The sequence below is a fragment of the Hemicordylus capensis genome, chromosome 4 (assembly GCF_027244095.1).
Source record: "Hemicordylus capensis ecotype Gifberg chromosome 4, rHemCap1.1.pri, whole genome shotgun sequence".
NCBI lineage: Eukaryota > Metazoa > Chordata > Lepidosauria > Squamata > Cordylidae > Hemicordylus > Hemicordylus capensis.
This window is the reverse complement of record NC_069660.1, coordinates 32686496-32702710: the sequence shown is the minus strand read 5'-3', so window position 1 is coordinate 32702710 and position 16215 is coordinate 32686496. Positions and strand designations below refer to the sequence as shown.

The following is a 16215-nucleotide window of genomic DNA, read 5'->3' as shown; positions in this document are numbered from 1 at the left end:
CTGCTTGGCCACATTCTTAAAGGCCACATTCTTAAAGTCAAGATATGTGTCAAACAAGTTGACAAATGTGTGTCAAACAAACTGACAAATAAGTTTTAAACTTAGTGTAGCTCTAGAGTCTTAGTGTCAATAAAGCTATTTTGTCAACTACACAGCTGTCTTTCATCAAGCTACCAGGAATCAGCCTAGACAGTACAGAACAAAAGCTAAGCAGACAACCATCACACCTCATGGAAGTTCTAGTATATTGCCATGAAATGGCACTTTTGAATCATTGTTCTTGTGGAAGAGACATATTCAATTCAAGTACCATTGCTAGTCACAAGTGTGGTAATGTCAACAGCTAAAAATAAATAAATGTAGAGAGAATAAAGTGACTCAATTCTCCTGTTTGTGCATGATCAAGTGCTCTAGCAAAGATTCTGCTGACAACACAAAGTATGCCTCTGGAACAGAGATGAATTTAAAGATTACATACTATTCACTATCCAGTGAAGAATATATCAATTAGTAATCCAATGTGGAATCTGTGATTTCTAGTAGGCAGCAGGGGTCACCCTAAATCCTTAGCATCCAAAACAAATACACAGTCTACCAGCGGGCATACAGCAATCTAAATTATTCTTCATATGACAATTTTCGTACACTATCACTTATGTACAGGGGGAAACATTAAAACGTTTAGCAGGCACACCCATCTTTTACTATTTGTACAAGAACAGATACTGAGCACACATCCACTAAGACCTGTTTGGAGGAATAAGCAAGCTCATTACACGCCTCCCAGCAGCTTTTGCTCATAGTTAGACTCACACTACCTATTTACCACAGGCAGATTTAATCCAAACCAAAAGGCCCACATAAAGCTTAAGCATTATGTGAGCCTTCCCAAGATAAAAGGCAGTTTTGTTTTAAAGGTTTTTGTTTTTAGGATAGGGACATATCAAATGCTCTAGCCAGAGTCTAGATTTTAACAGTTATGGCCTATATTTCTTGGGAATATGGCTCCAATAGGATACACAAATAACTTGTTCAACATAACATAATCAACTTGAAGGTCATGTAAGTCAAAGATCAGTAAGTAAACAGTTATTGTGAGACCAAAGAAATTAAAACCATAACATATGGTCCTAACTTCTCCTTGCTTATGATGCATCGGCACCCAGTATTATACACTACTCATGTTGCTGATTTATAAGAAACCAGAAATTCATCTTAGCGATTTGAGAGAACAGGATTATCAGGCAACAAAACTGCACAGTTCTTCTATGAAACACTGTAGAGATCTGAGTTCCTGCCACCATGATGCCTGGAAATTTAATCACAGAACCTGAGCCAGGCAATGGACAGATGCAAGTAGGGGACAGCAAGCAAGGCAGGGGAGGCTGCTTCCTCCTCCTGCTTGTGTCCGCCCATCACCTGGTTCAAGCAGCTGATGGATCAACATGAGGAGGAGGGGGAGGAGGGGGAGGGAGAACGAAAGCAAGACTTGGAGGAGGGTTGGAAGAGGAAAAAGCAAACAGGCTGTAAGGATTGGAGAAATCGCTGTTGTTGCTGCCACATGGCTTAGTTTGTGGCAATCGATTTACTGTTATCTGCCTGGATGCTTTGTGCAGCAGGGCAAAGGAAGGGTGCAGAAAAGGGAAAGTGAAGGAACCAGAGAAGGGAGTATCTGGTCTGAATGGGCTGGAAGTCAAGGCATGGGGGCTCCAAGCTAGAGTGAGGAGAGAAAGAGGGAAGAGAAGGGACTTCCAGGCTGAATTCTTGGTGAGAATTCTTCTCAGCCCTCAGGTGAGCAGTTGAACAAGGGGCAAATCGAGTCTGAGGGAGAAATGCAGCTTTTGTTAAGGTCTTACTCTTCAAGGTGGGTTGACAGACTGCCCATCCACCCTCACTTGCTCTCTTACTGGCTTGTTCCCTCCCTTCTGCAGGAACTGCTGAGGCTAGAATGTGAGACAACCCTTCTGAATACCAGCTGAAGGGGAGCAACAGCGGAAGTGAGGGCATGCTGTTCTTATGTGTGGCTTCCTAGTATGACAACAGTGAAAATAAATTTATTATTATTATTATTATTATTATTATTATTATTATTATTATTATTAAACAGGTGTCCTGTGAGGAGCTTTGAGAGACACCCACCATGCTAAGGGGGAAATTGAGGGAGAGGACAGAGCCCATCTATTTTGGTACCCATTAAATTCATGAGGCCCAATCCCCAAGCAGGCTAGAATGGACTGTATAGAGTGGCTTCTTGCTACGCTGAATAGTGCAAAACCCACCCACTCCATCTTTTACCTGGGCTCCTTAAAAAAAAACGTTCAAGCTCAGTTAATTAAACAATGGATAGTGATTTTTGGTGCTGTGATATTCTGAACTCTTATCAACAGTGTTGACCTTAGTGAAATATTTTTCAAAGGGCAGTACTACAGAAGTCGTGGCCAGGATTTTCTGGTTTGTACACTTGCTACGGTAGAAGTCAACAAGATGAAACTTGTTACAGCTCCATCCTATGCATGTTTTGGCAGTGAGCTGTCTCCAATAGGACTTAATCCCAAGGAAGCAAACAGGACTGCCATCTTACCAGGAATGGGGTGCCACTTATGCTATGTATCACTACCATACAGCAATACGAGTTCATAAAATGGCTAATGCACGTAGTCATTATTTTCACTGAATGTAGAGCTGCTGTGGAAAAGGTCCCAACCCTGCACCCATGCTCTCTTCCTTTGACACTGCCACTAGTGTTGGTGCCTGTAAGATCAATTTCACACTGCTATTGCAAGCTTCAAAACAAAGCTTCCAATGTGTGGAGCTAAACAGCCTCAAACAAACATACTAACCTGTCATATGAAGTTGTCTTAAAGGTTACTCAGATAATTAACATGCAACTTTGAAGCAAGGAGGAGGAGGAGGAGGAGAGAGCCAGCAAGGCTGGGGGTCCACACACACCACAGAGCAGGGGGCACTGCTGGGCCAGGGATGAGACGTAAAAATGAATCTTAATCCTAGATCCAAAGAAAACCTGCCAAGGCCTGCCCCCATAGCCTAATATCTTCTGGACAAAAAACATCCTGCTCATGCCACATCCTTAGTGAATCTGTTTCACTAATATCTCTTTAGTCAGACTTTTAGTTTTGCGTTTCACAATTTTAGGTTTTTAGAGTATTATCTGTATTTTAAATTATTTTAATTGTGTTAATGTTTTAATTGTTCTGTTTTTTAATTCTGAACTGCCAGAATACAAACACATACACAGGCGAAATAAAACAGATAAATAAGTCTACAAAATTATCCCAGGCTACTTTACCCTACAATAGAATTCCGGCTATGTTCTCATGGAACACTCAGTGCTTCATCTAGGATGGCAGACATGCCTTGCCCCTGAAGACTCTGCATATGTCCTATAGTGTTGTTTGCATATATGCTGAATTGTTTTCCCGCTAGGAAGCAAGTGCAGAAGGTCCAGCTGTAGCAGCTAATTAGTTAAGCCACCCTGGGCAGAAATTCATGACCTGTATTCCTTTACCTGACTAGACCCTGCATAAACAGGCCACTAGAGGGCAGAGGATAGCTTCTCACCATTATGTGTAATTATAGAAAGAAGCATATGAAAAGTCAGGTCTTCTCACTTCTGCAAGGCAATAGCATGTACAAAGTAGAGCAACAAGATTCAGCCCAACCGGCCCCTGCCTAAAAGGGTTGTTTAAAAAATGCTTTAAGAATACAACTATCATAGACTATAGAAGCAACACTTCGAGAGGACGCTGCTATGTATTATAAAAGGTAAGTTTTAATATGGTCATAGATAAATGATGCCTCCTGGCATAACATGAAATTAGTACAAAAGACCCAGTAGTGTGCATAGATATCAAATATAATATTATAACCTTGTGCCTGTCAACTATCTATACATATATTTCTCAAAGATGTACCCATTGCTAATCCCATGCGCAGCAACTCTCCTGAGAGTTCGCAAGCAGCTGCCAGATAGTGGTGGAGACAGGCAGATGGGAGGAAAGAAACTGCTGCCCAGGAGAACGGCCAAGCAGGCGGCAGAGAGGACAACACAGCCTCTCTCTCTGCCCCACCTGCCAGCCAAATGTAAGGATGGCCCGCACTGGGACTGAATGAGGACAGGTGAGTGAAAGAGGCAGTGGAGAAAGAGGCGGGGGGGGGAGTGTCAGGGAGAGAAAGTGGCAGCAGGGGCGGAGAAAGCACAGGCGGGCAGGAAGCCCGAAATGGGCCGAGAATGGGGGTGAAGAGCTGAGGGAGAGAGAAGAGGGGAGAAGGCAATGAATGAGGAAGGCCAAGAACGAGAGGCAAACTAGAGACGCAGATGCTCTGCACTCTGGCCAATTAGTAATGTAAAATATCCTGCAACATCATTAGAAGTATTATTTATTTATTTCATTCCAATTATTAACTGCCAACTAACAGTGAAGAAACATACCCTATGGGCAACTGGTAATATTCCCATTTGATTTTAATTCTTCCTCAGGTGCTAATAAATCAGTCTTCATTCTTATTCTTCCTCAGGTGATATTGTTTTAACAAAATAAAATATTTTTAAGATGATTTAGGAAGGGAAATAACCTCTCCCTTTTGGACTTTCTCTTTAAGCAATGAACTGCCCACAAAAATTTAGAAGTCAGTATCCAAAACATATAATCAGGAAAAATCCAACTGCTCTAAAATATCTTCCATTTTACAAGTCCATCAATAAGCTGACAATGTTTGTCAGGCTCCAGATTCAAGTTGCCTATCACAAATGTAATCCAAATTTTAAAATGAATTGCTTTTAAAGCTTCTAAAGGCTACTATATCATGCATTTCTACCTTGGTTTACTATATAAATATACAGGAACACACTGCTTTGTGCTATGAATATCTGGTAGCATGAAACAAGAACTTTCTCTTCTATATACAACTTATTTGAAACCAAATCTGTTTAGAAACAGCATATGGTCAGTTCTAATGTAATGCATAGGGAATGGAAACCTCATGTATTATGTACATTTGTGATAACCCAGAACTAATGGGAACTGCCTTCCATTAAACGGAGTCTAGACAAATGTGGGATGTACTACCTTGTCTGCTGATTTCATCAACAAGGAGAAGAGGCACCTGCATTTGCACAAAGCATCTGAGAACAATCACAACTAGGTAACACAAAATTTCAGTAGTACTTTTGCTACCATCTCAGCTTTAAACATTAAATAACTGTACTGATCTATATGCTTAGATTATTTCCCACCCTATCCAAAGGGCTCAAGGCAGGTTACAACAAAGAATTACTTTGTTTTATTTTCACAACAGTCCTATGAAGTAGGCAGGCTAAAGGACAGTTTACACACTGGAACAGCCAACATTAGTGGTTGCTCCACGTAGAAGGTAAATTCTACTCTGATTCATAGTAGTGAATTGGAATGAATCATACTATCCATTCATTGTACCACACTATTTTAAAGCAGTTTATAATTTGTCCTTTCCCCAACACTTCAGGAAATATCTCCTGCCTTTTATTTAAATGAAAAGAAGGTGGCAAATGGTGCATTTCTGCTACCAAAGGATCCTCCCCCCACAAATTACAAGTGCAGAGCTGAAATGCAATCGCTGCCAGATCACGCTAGTAACTAAGGTGCAATGGGGAAACTTTTTTTTAGGACAAGATTGTCTTTATAAACCCTAAATGACATCAGCCATAAAGTTGCATAAGAATTCTTCTTGCTCCTGTATTTTTGAATAATTTATATGAAGATTAATATATCTTCATCTCTTTGGGATTAAAGTATTTGGCATCACATGACAGTAAAAACGTACAAAATGTACTGCATAGTGATGATATTACAAAATGTACTTTCTATTTTGGAAATATCTTTTATGAATCACTTCACATTTGTATTCAAAATATGTCCTAGAAAGTTGACAGTTAAATGTGACCATTAAAAACTTTAGCAGAAACATATTTATAAAAAAGACAGGGTTTCTTACAATATGTATAGAAGTTTTAAAAAGAAAAAAAAAAGTGTGTTCCTGTATGAAATTTTTTAAAATTTAAGATTTCAAAAACACACACACACAAAAAAAAAAAACCCCAGTGGTTTTTACCATATAATTCTTAGGCAGTTCTGCAGCAACTATATTCAAGAATGTGAACAGAAATAGAATTAGATGACCAGCTCCTAGTGTACAAGGATAAAAGAGAAACAAGGGAAGGATACAGAGGAAAGATACTCTTTTGTCATGGGATCTAATTTTGGAAGTTTTAAACTCTGCCTTCAAGTTGTGGCAGAGTTAATACAACTTCAAGGCAGAGTTTAAAACCTCCAGTGACAGGTCAGTTTTTTAAAAGATTATCCCCCCCCCCAATATTTATAGCAATATTCAAGGCAACAGTGGCTTAGAGTTGCCATGAACCCCACAATTCCGGGTTTCACTCGTATTTTAAGCATCTCACCCAGCCACACACACACACACAGCAGCCACACACTCACACTGCAGCCATCCCCCCCACAAACACACACTGGAGACTCACACACACACACACACACACACACACACTCACAGACACTGCAGCCTAGAGCAGCCCTTTGTAGCCTAGCTAAATGGAGTGGGGTGGGGGGAAGGAGAGGCACTTCGTTTAGCTAGGCTACAAAGGGTTCCTCTAGGCTTCGATATGTGTGGTGGGGAGGGGATGCCTGCAGAGAGAGAGAGAGAGAGAGAGAGAGAGAGAGAGCGCACCTAACTAAAGAAGTGTGTCTCCTCCCCCTGCCTCCTGCTTATACCCAGCTGCACAGAGCAGTGCACCAGTTTTTGCAGGTCAGGACAAAACACACGTGGTTTTGAAGAACCGACAACCATGGAGTGGAATAGTGCTTTTCTAACCCAAAGGAGCAGTATTAAACGGTATAGCTGCAGTGAGGAAAATAAATAAGAGGGCAGGGGAGTAAAATGAAGGGCTGTGCTTCCAAGGCTTGGACAGGGACGGAGCTGACCGCCATACTATCTGTGGGCAATGCTATAGGCACCGCAGCTTCAAAAGTCCTACTGCACAGACTCTTTTAGCAGTAAAGTTGCATTTTTCAGCCTCTGAAAACGCAACTTTGAGGATCAATTGTGTCCCAGAGGGATATACAAAAGGCACTTTTCTGGCATGTAGTCTAAAGGCTGAAACTATGCAAATGGACTACAAAATCATTTAAATACCATTTCCTCAATCCGAAAGAATGTCACCAACCCTTTAAATCCCTGTTCAAAGGAGACAAGATTCAGACTGCTCTATCTAAGCCATTTTTTCAACAGATCTTTACCAAACTTGCTGGGGAGGTGTCTCTTCTCACCTAGTGAATGTGTACTGATGGCAAGGCAGATTATAAAATCAAAACCATTTGTCCAAGCAATAGAATGTTCAGGGCTTATAATGGTGTGCTGTTGAAACTTAGCTGGGACAATTAACAATTGTGCCAGTATAATTGAGGCCAGTTTTAATAGAGATGTTAATATCACTTTTAAAAGTACTAATCTGAAACAAAGTTATATCATTGAACCATTTAAAATGTTACTGTCAAGAGTTTCAAGGTATAGGCATAAAAACAGAAGAGAAGTCTCCGTAAGTGGCACAGCGGGGAAATGCTTGACTAACAAGCAGAAGGTTGCCAGTTCGAATCCCTGCTGGTACTATATCGGGCAACAGCAACATAGGAAGATGCTGAAAGGCATAATCTCATACTGCATAGGAAGAGGCAATGGTAAACCCCTCCTGTATTCTACCAAAGAAAACCACAGGGCTTTGTGGGCGCCGGGAGTCGAAATCGACTTGACGACACATTCTACCTTTACCTATACCAAACAATATAAGAGTTGCGCCAGTTCTATTGCCAGGACAATGGGAACACCACCGATGCCAGCGGTAGGGGGAGGGATGAGCTCTTGTGAGAGATCAACACGCTCTTGCAAGAGAGCTTCATCCACTCACAAAAGTGTGGGGCTGAGGAAAGGAGGGCCTTTGGTGCTGGAAGTTCACAGTGTTTGGCAGCTTGTCTGGGAAAGAAGACGAGGAAGTGACTATGACCTAGGGTTGCCATATTCTGGCTTTCCAAATCCAGGTGCCTAATGTAAATTGGCCTGAAAATAGTTTTTGAGCGACTGCACATAGTGACTGCATATTTTGCTCCATAACTCAGCTTCTACAAGGGGTAGAGCTTAGCAGCTTTTCTTTCTTTTTCTTTTTTTTAATGAAAGCTGAAATCTGGGTGGGCTAAGCAATCTGCACGAGATACTTAAAATCTGGGGGAAACTCAGAATTTCGAGGGGCATGGCTACTCTACTGTGACCTCTCTCTCCAAACTAAGGTCAAAATGAGGACAGTAGTTTTTTACTGAAATAAGAGTACTTATTTGTATTATTTAACCATTTAATTTTTTATATCCCTAGTTTTAGCTGTGCCAAAGAGTGCAGTTGCTGATATGGTTAAGGTCATCCTAACCACATATGGCTTCACAAAGAGCTTCCTATATGGAAAAATATCCACTTGTTTTGCTTTCTCAGTAACATTTATTCCTGCGCCTGGGATAACCTTTCCCAAGCAGAGGAAGGAGAGAGAAAAATCTGTGCACATGGGACATAATTACACTGTAATTAAACAGAAAAAAGGTATTATAATGGAAGTAGGGTCACATGTAAAGTCTTTCAGGCAGAAATATTAAGCACAGACATATTCAAAGTACAGGTTAGCAGCAGTTCATGTTCTGCCACACTCACAGATCACAAAAGAAGCCCTGCATATCCAAGAGGCTTCCCCTCCCTTCAAATCCTGCTTCCAAACTAGTGATGTGGCCTCCGGACCGGTCCGGATATGGATGGTTCAGATTCGGGTGGAGGGTTCCTTTGGGGGAGGGTTACTTTTCCCCATCTGGTGCCGTATTTTCTTTAGTAATTGGGGTGGCAGGATACCTCCCTGCCGCCCCTTCTCCCGGCACTTGGCTGCAGTGCAAAAGGCTTTTAGAAGCCTTTTGTGCCCGCATGCAATTTCTTTAGTAATCGGTGCAGTGAATGCACCTTCCCCCGCTTCCTTCCTTACCTTCCCCCACTTAGCACAAAAGACTTAGTGCAAAAGGCTACACGTGCGCCCGTACTTTCTTCAGTAATTGGGGTGGCAGCAGGAGGATACCTTCCTGCCGCCCCTTCTAGCGCTTCGCTGCAAAAGGCTTTTAGAAGCCTTTTGCGCACAAGACGTGCACATGCGCAAAAGGCTTCTAAAAAAGCCTTTTGCAGCGAAGCATCAGAAGGGGCGGCAGGAAGGTATCCTCCTGCTGCCGCCCCAATTACTGAAGAAAGTACAGCACCAGATGGGGGAAAGCGGCGGGAGGAGTAAGTAAACCCTCCCCTGCCCTTAAACGAACCCCCCACCCCAGTGCCGGACCGCAGCTCCGCGGTTCCATGCACACCCCTATTCCAAACCCAACTTTTCTGCATGGCCTTTGATCTATCCATCTAATCCTCATTCCCAATTGTAACCAAACTTCAAGTACAATGTAATGATATTCTCTCTGCTCTTCTATCTTCCTCTGCTGTGTCTACACTGTCCCTGGAAGCAGAAGTTTGTCTATGTAACTCTATAAGGTGTAATGTACGCTGAGAGTTCAAACTAATAAAAGTAGAGTAAAGTTGTGCCGTCAAGTCAGTGTAGACTCCTGGCAACCACAGAGCCATGTGGTTGTCCGGTAGAATACAGGAGGGGTTTATCATTGCCATCTCCCACGCAGCATGAGATAGGAACATAGGAAGCTGCTATATACTGAGTCAGACCATTGGTCTATCTGGCTCAGTACTGACTTCACAAACTGGCAGCAACTTCTCCAAGGTTGAAGGCAAGAATCTCTCTCAGCCCTATCTTGAAGAAGCCAGGGAGGGAACTTGAAACCTTCTGCTCTTCCCAGAGCTGCTCTATCCCCTCAGGGGAATATCTTACAGTGCTCATACTTCTAGTCTCCTATTCATATTAATTATTATTTCTTGTTTACACAGTCAGACAGGTGTTATTGACTGCTTTGTTTTATCCAGACATTGAGTCCTTCCAAAGGACCTGGGATGGCTGAATTTTATTATCATTATTGTTGCTGTTGTTATTATGGATATCGTCGCAGAATATATGCTGTTCCCAATAAAGTTGCTTTTTGTAATTGGCTGATGGTGATTTCTGTGGTGGTATTATTATTATTATTTCTTGTTTACACAGTCCGACAGGTGTTATTGACTGGTTTGTTTTATCCAGACATCGAGTCCTTCCCAAGGACCTGGGATGCCAGAATTTTATTGTCCATGGTTATAGATATTGTCGCAGAATATAGGCTGTTCACAGTAAAGCTGCTTTTTGTAATTGGCTGATGGTGATTTCTGTGGCCCCTATGGTGTTGAGGTGCTCTTCAAGGTCTTTTGGAACTGCACCCAGGGCGCCAATTACCACTGGGATTATTTTGGTCTTCTTCTGCCACAGCCTTTCAATTTCAATTTGTAGATCTTTGTATTTGGTGATTTTTCCTATTTCTTTTTCTTCTATTCTGCTATCCCCTGGTATTGCTATGTCGATTATTTTGACTTGTTTTTCTTTCTTCTCGATGATGATGATGATGATGATTAGTATTATTAATTCAATTTCTATACTACCCTTCCAAAAAATGGCTTAGGGCAGTTTACATCGAGAAATAATAAATAAAAAAGATGGATCCCTGTCTCCAAAGGAAATGCAACCAGGGCAGAACCTGCTTAGCTAAGGGGACAAGTCATGCTTGCTACCACAAGAGCAGCTCTCCTCCCTCGGTGATGATGCCCTTCACCATCTTCCTATATCACTGCTGCCCAATATAGGTGTTTCATATCAGCAAGGATTCAAACCAGCAACCTCTTGCTCCCTAGGCAAGTTACTTACCCACAGCACCATTACAACACCTGCATCTACAGCAAAACTTAGGTTCAATGTAACAGATTCAGGAGTCAGGTTCACCTATTAATAAAGCTTACTAACATCATTACTGTATGTGCATTGCAACAATGTATATAGTGGCCCTTTGCAAAACCTCCTGCTTAATTATTGAAAGGATAAATAAATCCTCCTGGTTTTTATTGTAAACCGCCCAGAGACGTCAGTTTGGGGTGGCACAGAAATTTGTTAAATAAATAAATAAATAAATAATTCTAAAGACAATATCTCACTTCCAGTTCCTTCTTGTAAGCAAAGCTCCAAGTGAAGAAAAGAACATTCTTGGCCTGTTACTTAAGACATTTGTAAATCTACTGATTTTTTGACTTCTCAAAGTAGACAGGAGCCTAGAAAATAAAAGCAATGCAAACTTAGAACACAAGGAAAACTTAGTGATATTAAAGATGCTTGTGTACAAAAGCTAGTCAATGTAGCTAGCCTACACAGACTGGAGCTAATTAAGTTGTATTAATAACAGTGGCTGACATCTTGATTTGCGGAAAGACATTACGCTAGTGCAAGGCTGCACAACTTCGGCCCTCCAACTGTTTTTTTCAACTACAACTCCCATCATCCCCAGCCACAGTGGCCATTAGTCAGGAATTATGGGAGTTGTAGTCCAACATCTAAAGGAAGGCTGAAGTTATGCAGCTTTGCGTTAGTGTTGTGCTACCTACTTGCACAAAATCTTGAGCTAGCTACCACAATAATGCTTGCGCCTGCACAACTACAGCACATCCCTTCTGTTTTAAAGGAAACTTTTGCGCACATTCCTGTTTGTAATGCAACTAGGTGATTTTGCACTAATGCAACTTTACTCGTTACCCAAGTACTTCGTTAGTCAGGATGTCAGCCACTCTCTTTTGGATTCAAATCAGATCAAATGTTGTGCCCTTTCAAAATACAGTAAGAGAAAGCATTTTACATATAGGCACGAAGTTGAATCTTCATGTTAAAAATTAATAGGTGCCTAAATTTTCACAGGCTCATAATTATGCCCTCTTAAAAAAATTATTTACATTATATAGCCTTTTTGGTTCACAGACTTTGGGCAGCTTAAGATGTCGATAAAATCTTTTTAAAAGCCACTAAATAAACCCAATATTAAGCTCACAATCAAATATTTTGGAACACCCCGTCCTACTTTATACTGTACAACAGAAGCAGATGGCACAGTTTACTTTATATACTTTCAGCTATGCTTCAGGTGCTAATGGGGCAGCCCCACCCAGCACATAACTGATGCAGATATGGAATCCTACACCAGAAGTTGGTATAGGGCCCTGCACTCATACAAAACTAACTTAGGACAGACAACTGTTTATAGCAGACAAAAAGGTAACCATATCTCATGGATGGCAGCTACTGCTTATACAACATAGCAGTGATTTCTAAACTAGGAAGGGGACTCATCAACCACAATTTTTCCTCCATGTCTGGGATTCAAATTTGCTGACCTGGAAGCCACTCCCACTTAGCTCTTTCATGACATATATGCTTCTAGGTATCACATTCTGAAGGTCAAACAGAACAACAAACTCCAGACATTGTATCTGGGGATGATGGGAGTTGTAGTCCAACATCTGGGAACCCAAGTTTGAGAACCCTTGGGTTTAGGGTATCAGGGGGACTTGCACAGTAAATTTTTTCTTATGCAGATCAGGAGAAAAAATATTTGGGATATTTTTTGGAATAATTTTTTTTCTGAATACACACATTGAAGAAGAGTGCTAGTGTAGAAAATAAAGGGCAACACTATGAGCCACTGTGGCATAGTGGTTAGAGTGTTCAACTAGGACCAAGAAGACCCGAGTTCAAATCTCCATACAACCATGATACTTGCGGGGTTATTCTGTGCCAGACACTTCTCTCTCAACCTAACCTACTTCACAGGGTTGTTGTGAGGAGAAACTGAAGTATATAATACACCATTCTGGGCTCCATGGAGGAAGAGCGGAATAGAAATGTATAAATAAATAAATAAAATTAGGGTTATCCTACTAATAATTTGGTGCATTCCTTGCTGCACCTGTGTGTTTCAGTCTCTGATTTCTGTTACCAGATAAGATATGCAGAGTGAAGCAAGCCATCCACCTTGGAAGAGGGATGCAGCTGGAGCAGATGCTTCATTATTGCTATAAATTTTAGTTGCTTCAACTTCAAATATTCACCTTCCCTCCTTAAAATTCTTTTGTATGTGGAAGCCGGGAGGGTGGGGGTGTTGAGGGGAGGAATAAAGAAAGATGAGATGTTCTACTAACTTGAAGTGACACCAGAGAGAGGTTCATGTGAACAAGCCATAAGGCTATAGCTCTGGAATAACTGGTGCACATAAGAGAGAAGGTTTGGTAGGTTTCCTTCCCATAGACACATACTATGGTAATAGCTTTTGTGTTTTGTGTGTGACAGAAGCTGTGTGGTAATATGTGCAAGGGATGCTGGGAAATGTAGTCCTTCTCAGCACTTTCTCCACAGAGTTCTATGGCTTCAACAAGGTCACTGAGGCTTTCCACAGCTTAAAGTAAAGGCAAAGTGTGCCGTCAAGTCGATTTTGACTCCTGGTGCCCACAGAGCCATGCGGTTTTCTTTAGTAGAATACAGGAGGGGTTTACCATTGCCTCCTCCTGCACAGTATGAGGTGATGCCTTTCAGCATCTTCCTGTATCGCTGCTGCCCGATATATCCCATAGTCTGGGAAACATACCGGTAAGGATTCTAACTGGCAACCTTCTGCTTGTTAGTCAAGCATTTCCCTGCTGTGCTTTGGTTCCCATTAAGGGCCCTCCCTCGTGCTGTGCACCAGGGAGAACAGCTGCCTCCGCACTGGGCCAGTGGTGAGGTGTAAATGACTGAGCTTCAATTCTTCAAAGCCAAATCGTTGTACAGGCTTAGTTAGCTCTATTGCAATTCAGCATTCTAATGCAGTTCTGAACTTACAGGACAACCTCGTAGCTTTAATAATGGTGCCTTAGCAACTAGCTATGAGGAAAGCATCATTTAGCCCTCTACCACTATTCAAGGACACACACACATCCAATTTCCTCACCATTGCTTTCTCTCCTCAAAACTCACTTCTTCAGCAGAGCCTCTCCTAAACCAATCTAAGAACATAAGAACAGCCCTTCTGGACCAGGCCCAAGGCCTATCTGGTTGAGCATCCCATTTCAACACAGTGGCCAACCAGATACCTCTGGGAAGCCCACAGGCAAAAGCTGAGGGCATGCCCTCTCTCCTGTTGTTCCCCTGCAACTGGCATTTAGAGGCATCTTACAGGCTGGAGGTGGCCTATCTCCCTCAGACTAGTAGACTTGCCTTCCTTGAATTTATCTGAGCCCTTCTTAAAGCCATCCATGCTAGTAGCTGTCACAATATCTTGTGGCAGAGAATTCCACAGGTTAATTATGCACTGTGTGAAAAGGTACTTCCTTTTATCATCAAACATTTCTTGGAAATCCGTTTCATGGGATGACTCCTGGTTCTAGTGTTTTTTAGGGGGGGATTATCTCTATCCACTCTCACCACACCATACATAATTGTATAGACCTCTATCATGTCGTCCCTCGGTTGTATTTTTTCTAAACTAAAAGCCCCAGGTGTTGTAGCCTTACCTCATAAGGAAGGTGCTCTAGGCCCCTGATCATCTTGGTTGCCCTCTTCTGCACCCAAGATTCTGCACAGGGTTCTCCATTCCTTCACCATCTCTCCACCTGGTACTCACTGTCTATCCCTTGCCCATCTGGACGGTAAGGGCAGGGTCCATCCTGGTTATTGTTCTGTACATATCAAGCACAGAGTCTGCCCTAAACGTATTTTAATCCTCCCGACAGAGAATTCTGCAAACAACAGTACAAGGATCCAGTCTCAGCTTATGGCATCCTCTAAGAGCAAACTGCATCAATAATCCATTCACACTGATGCATCCCAGAGAATCTGAACTGGATCTTTGGAAGCTCTGCATGTATCATTGCTTCTGCAGCTACAGTGAACTAAAGCAAATTAAAATCCAAGGACTAAGGGTTTACTTCAAATTAGTATTGAATTCTCAAACACTCCCTTTTATCTTTTCATCTCCCACTTCCATTTTGTTTGTAATCTCCTTTCAGAAGAGGATTCATGTTTTGTTTTACTATCTAACAAGCACCATGCAAAATAATGGCCCTATATAAATGGCAGAAATTAAATGCAAACCTTGTAATGGCACTGGAAATTATCCATGACTTTTGAATTCCTGCTAAATAATCTGCATATGGGAGATCTTAAATAGTTCTTATAGCAAATTTGAAATGATCTTCTGTTACATGAGAAACATGACTACCACCGAGAAAAATAATTAGAACAGAATCAATATGTTGCAGTTTCACATTAAGTATTTTTCTGCATTTCTTATTCTCACATAGGCCGCATTCGCATGTAACCAGAGATGAAGGGACCTAAGGTTTCAAAATCTGTACATCCGAATGCGGGCAACTGCTGTCACAACAGAAAGTGGACCCATAGTTTCCCTCCCTGGACAGTGATTTGCACCTCTGGTTTATAGAGAGATCCTCTGTCTGAACCTCCAGTTCTGTGATGTCAGGATTACGTCGGGACGCTGGCACCGCAGTCTGGTTGCTTTGCAACCAGACTTGAGGGAGGAAGCTGCTCCCTCGCTCCGGCTGCTATTGGCTGCCAGGAGTGTCTTTCAGTAAAAAAAGGAAGCCCAGGCACCAGTCCCCGCTCCTCTCTGCAGGGAGCTCTCCTGAACTGTCTCCATTCAGACAGGAGATCGAGGGATTACATGCAAATGTGGCCTTAATCTTTTGAAGTTACAATCCAGAATTTAAACATTAAGCAGAAGCACAAAACAGACATTATGTAAGCTCATGAAGTCTATACCAATAACCCAACAGGCACTGCTAACAAAAAGCTAGTATGGTATAGTTAAGAGTGTGGAAGACTGTAACTTGTATAACAATTATGCCACAATATTAACTGAAACTCACAATGAGCTCAAATCAGTGTCAAAATTTACATCATCCTATTATGATTTTCAGTATTATTTTTATGCACCATGAAATAAAGTATGCAAAACCTGAAGCAATATTAGTTTGTTTCCCCCTATGCACTGTTCTCACTCACCTTTGGATCGAGTGGAGATATCCATCCCTTCCACCACCTCCTGCTCTGCCTTTATTTCTTCGTCAGCCAAGCTATGAAAGTAAGGGGATATTCAGAATATTATGTTCACATTATAGTTC

The 16215-nt window shown here is 41.8% G+C and overlaps 1 protein-coding gene across 15 annotated transcripts in view; it reads right to left on the bottom strand.

Annotated features, from left to right (window-relative positions):
• ZMYND8 (zinc finger MYND-type containing 8) overlaps window positions 1-16215 on the bottom strand; it is a 149656-nt gene that overhangs the window by 66624 nt on the left and 66817 nt on the right. For 13 of the 15 annotated variants that reach the window (XR_008305667.1, XR_008305666.1, XM_053243417.1 and 10 more), the window contains one exon: window positions 16097-16167. Coding sequence is in view for 11 of the 15 variants with exons in the window: in XM_053243417.1 (XP_053099392.1) it covers window positions 16097-16167 (71 nt within the window). In the remaining 4 variants the exon portion in view is untranslated. Of the gene's footprint in view, window positions 1-11211; window positions 11326-14586; window positions 14812-16096; window positions 16168-16215 lie in introns of those variants that run through there. The other 2 variants (XM_053243414.1, XM_053243416.1) reach the window with 2 other exon arrangements.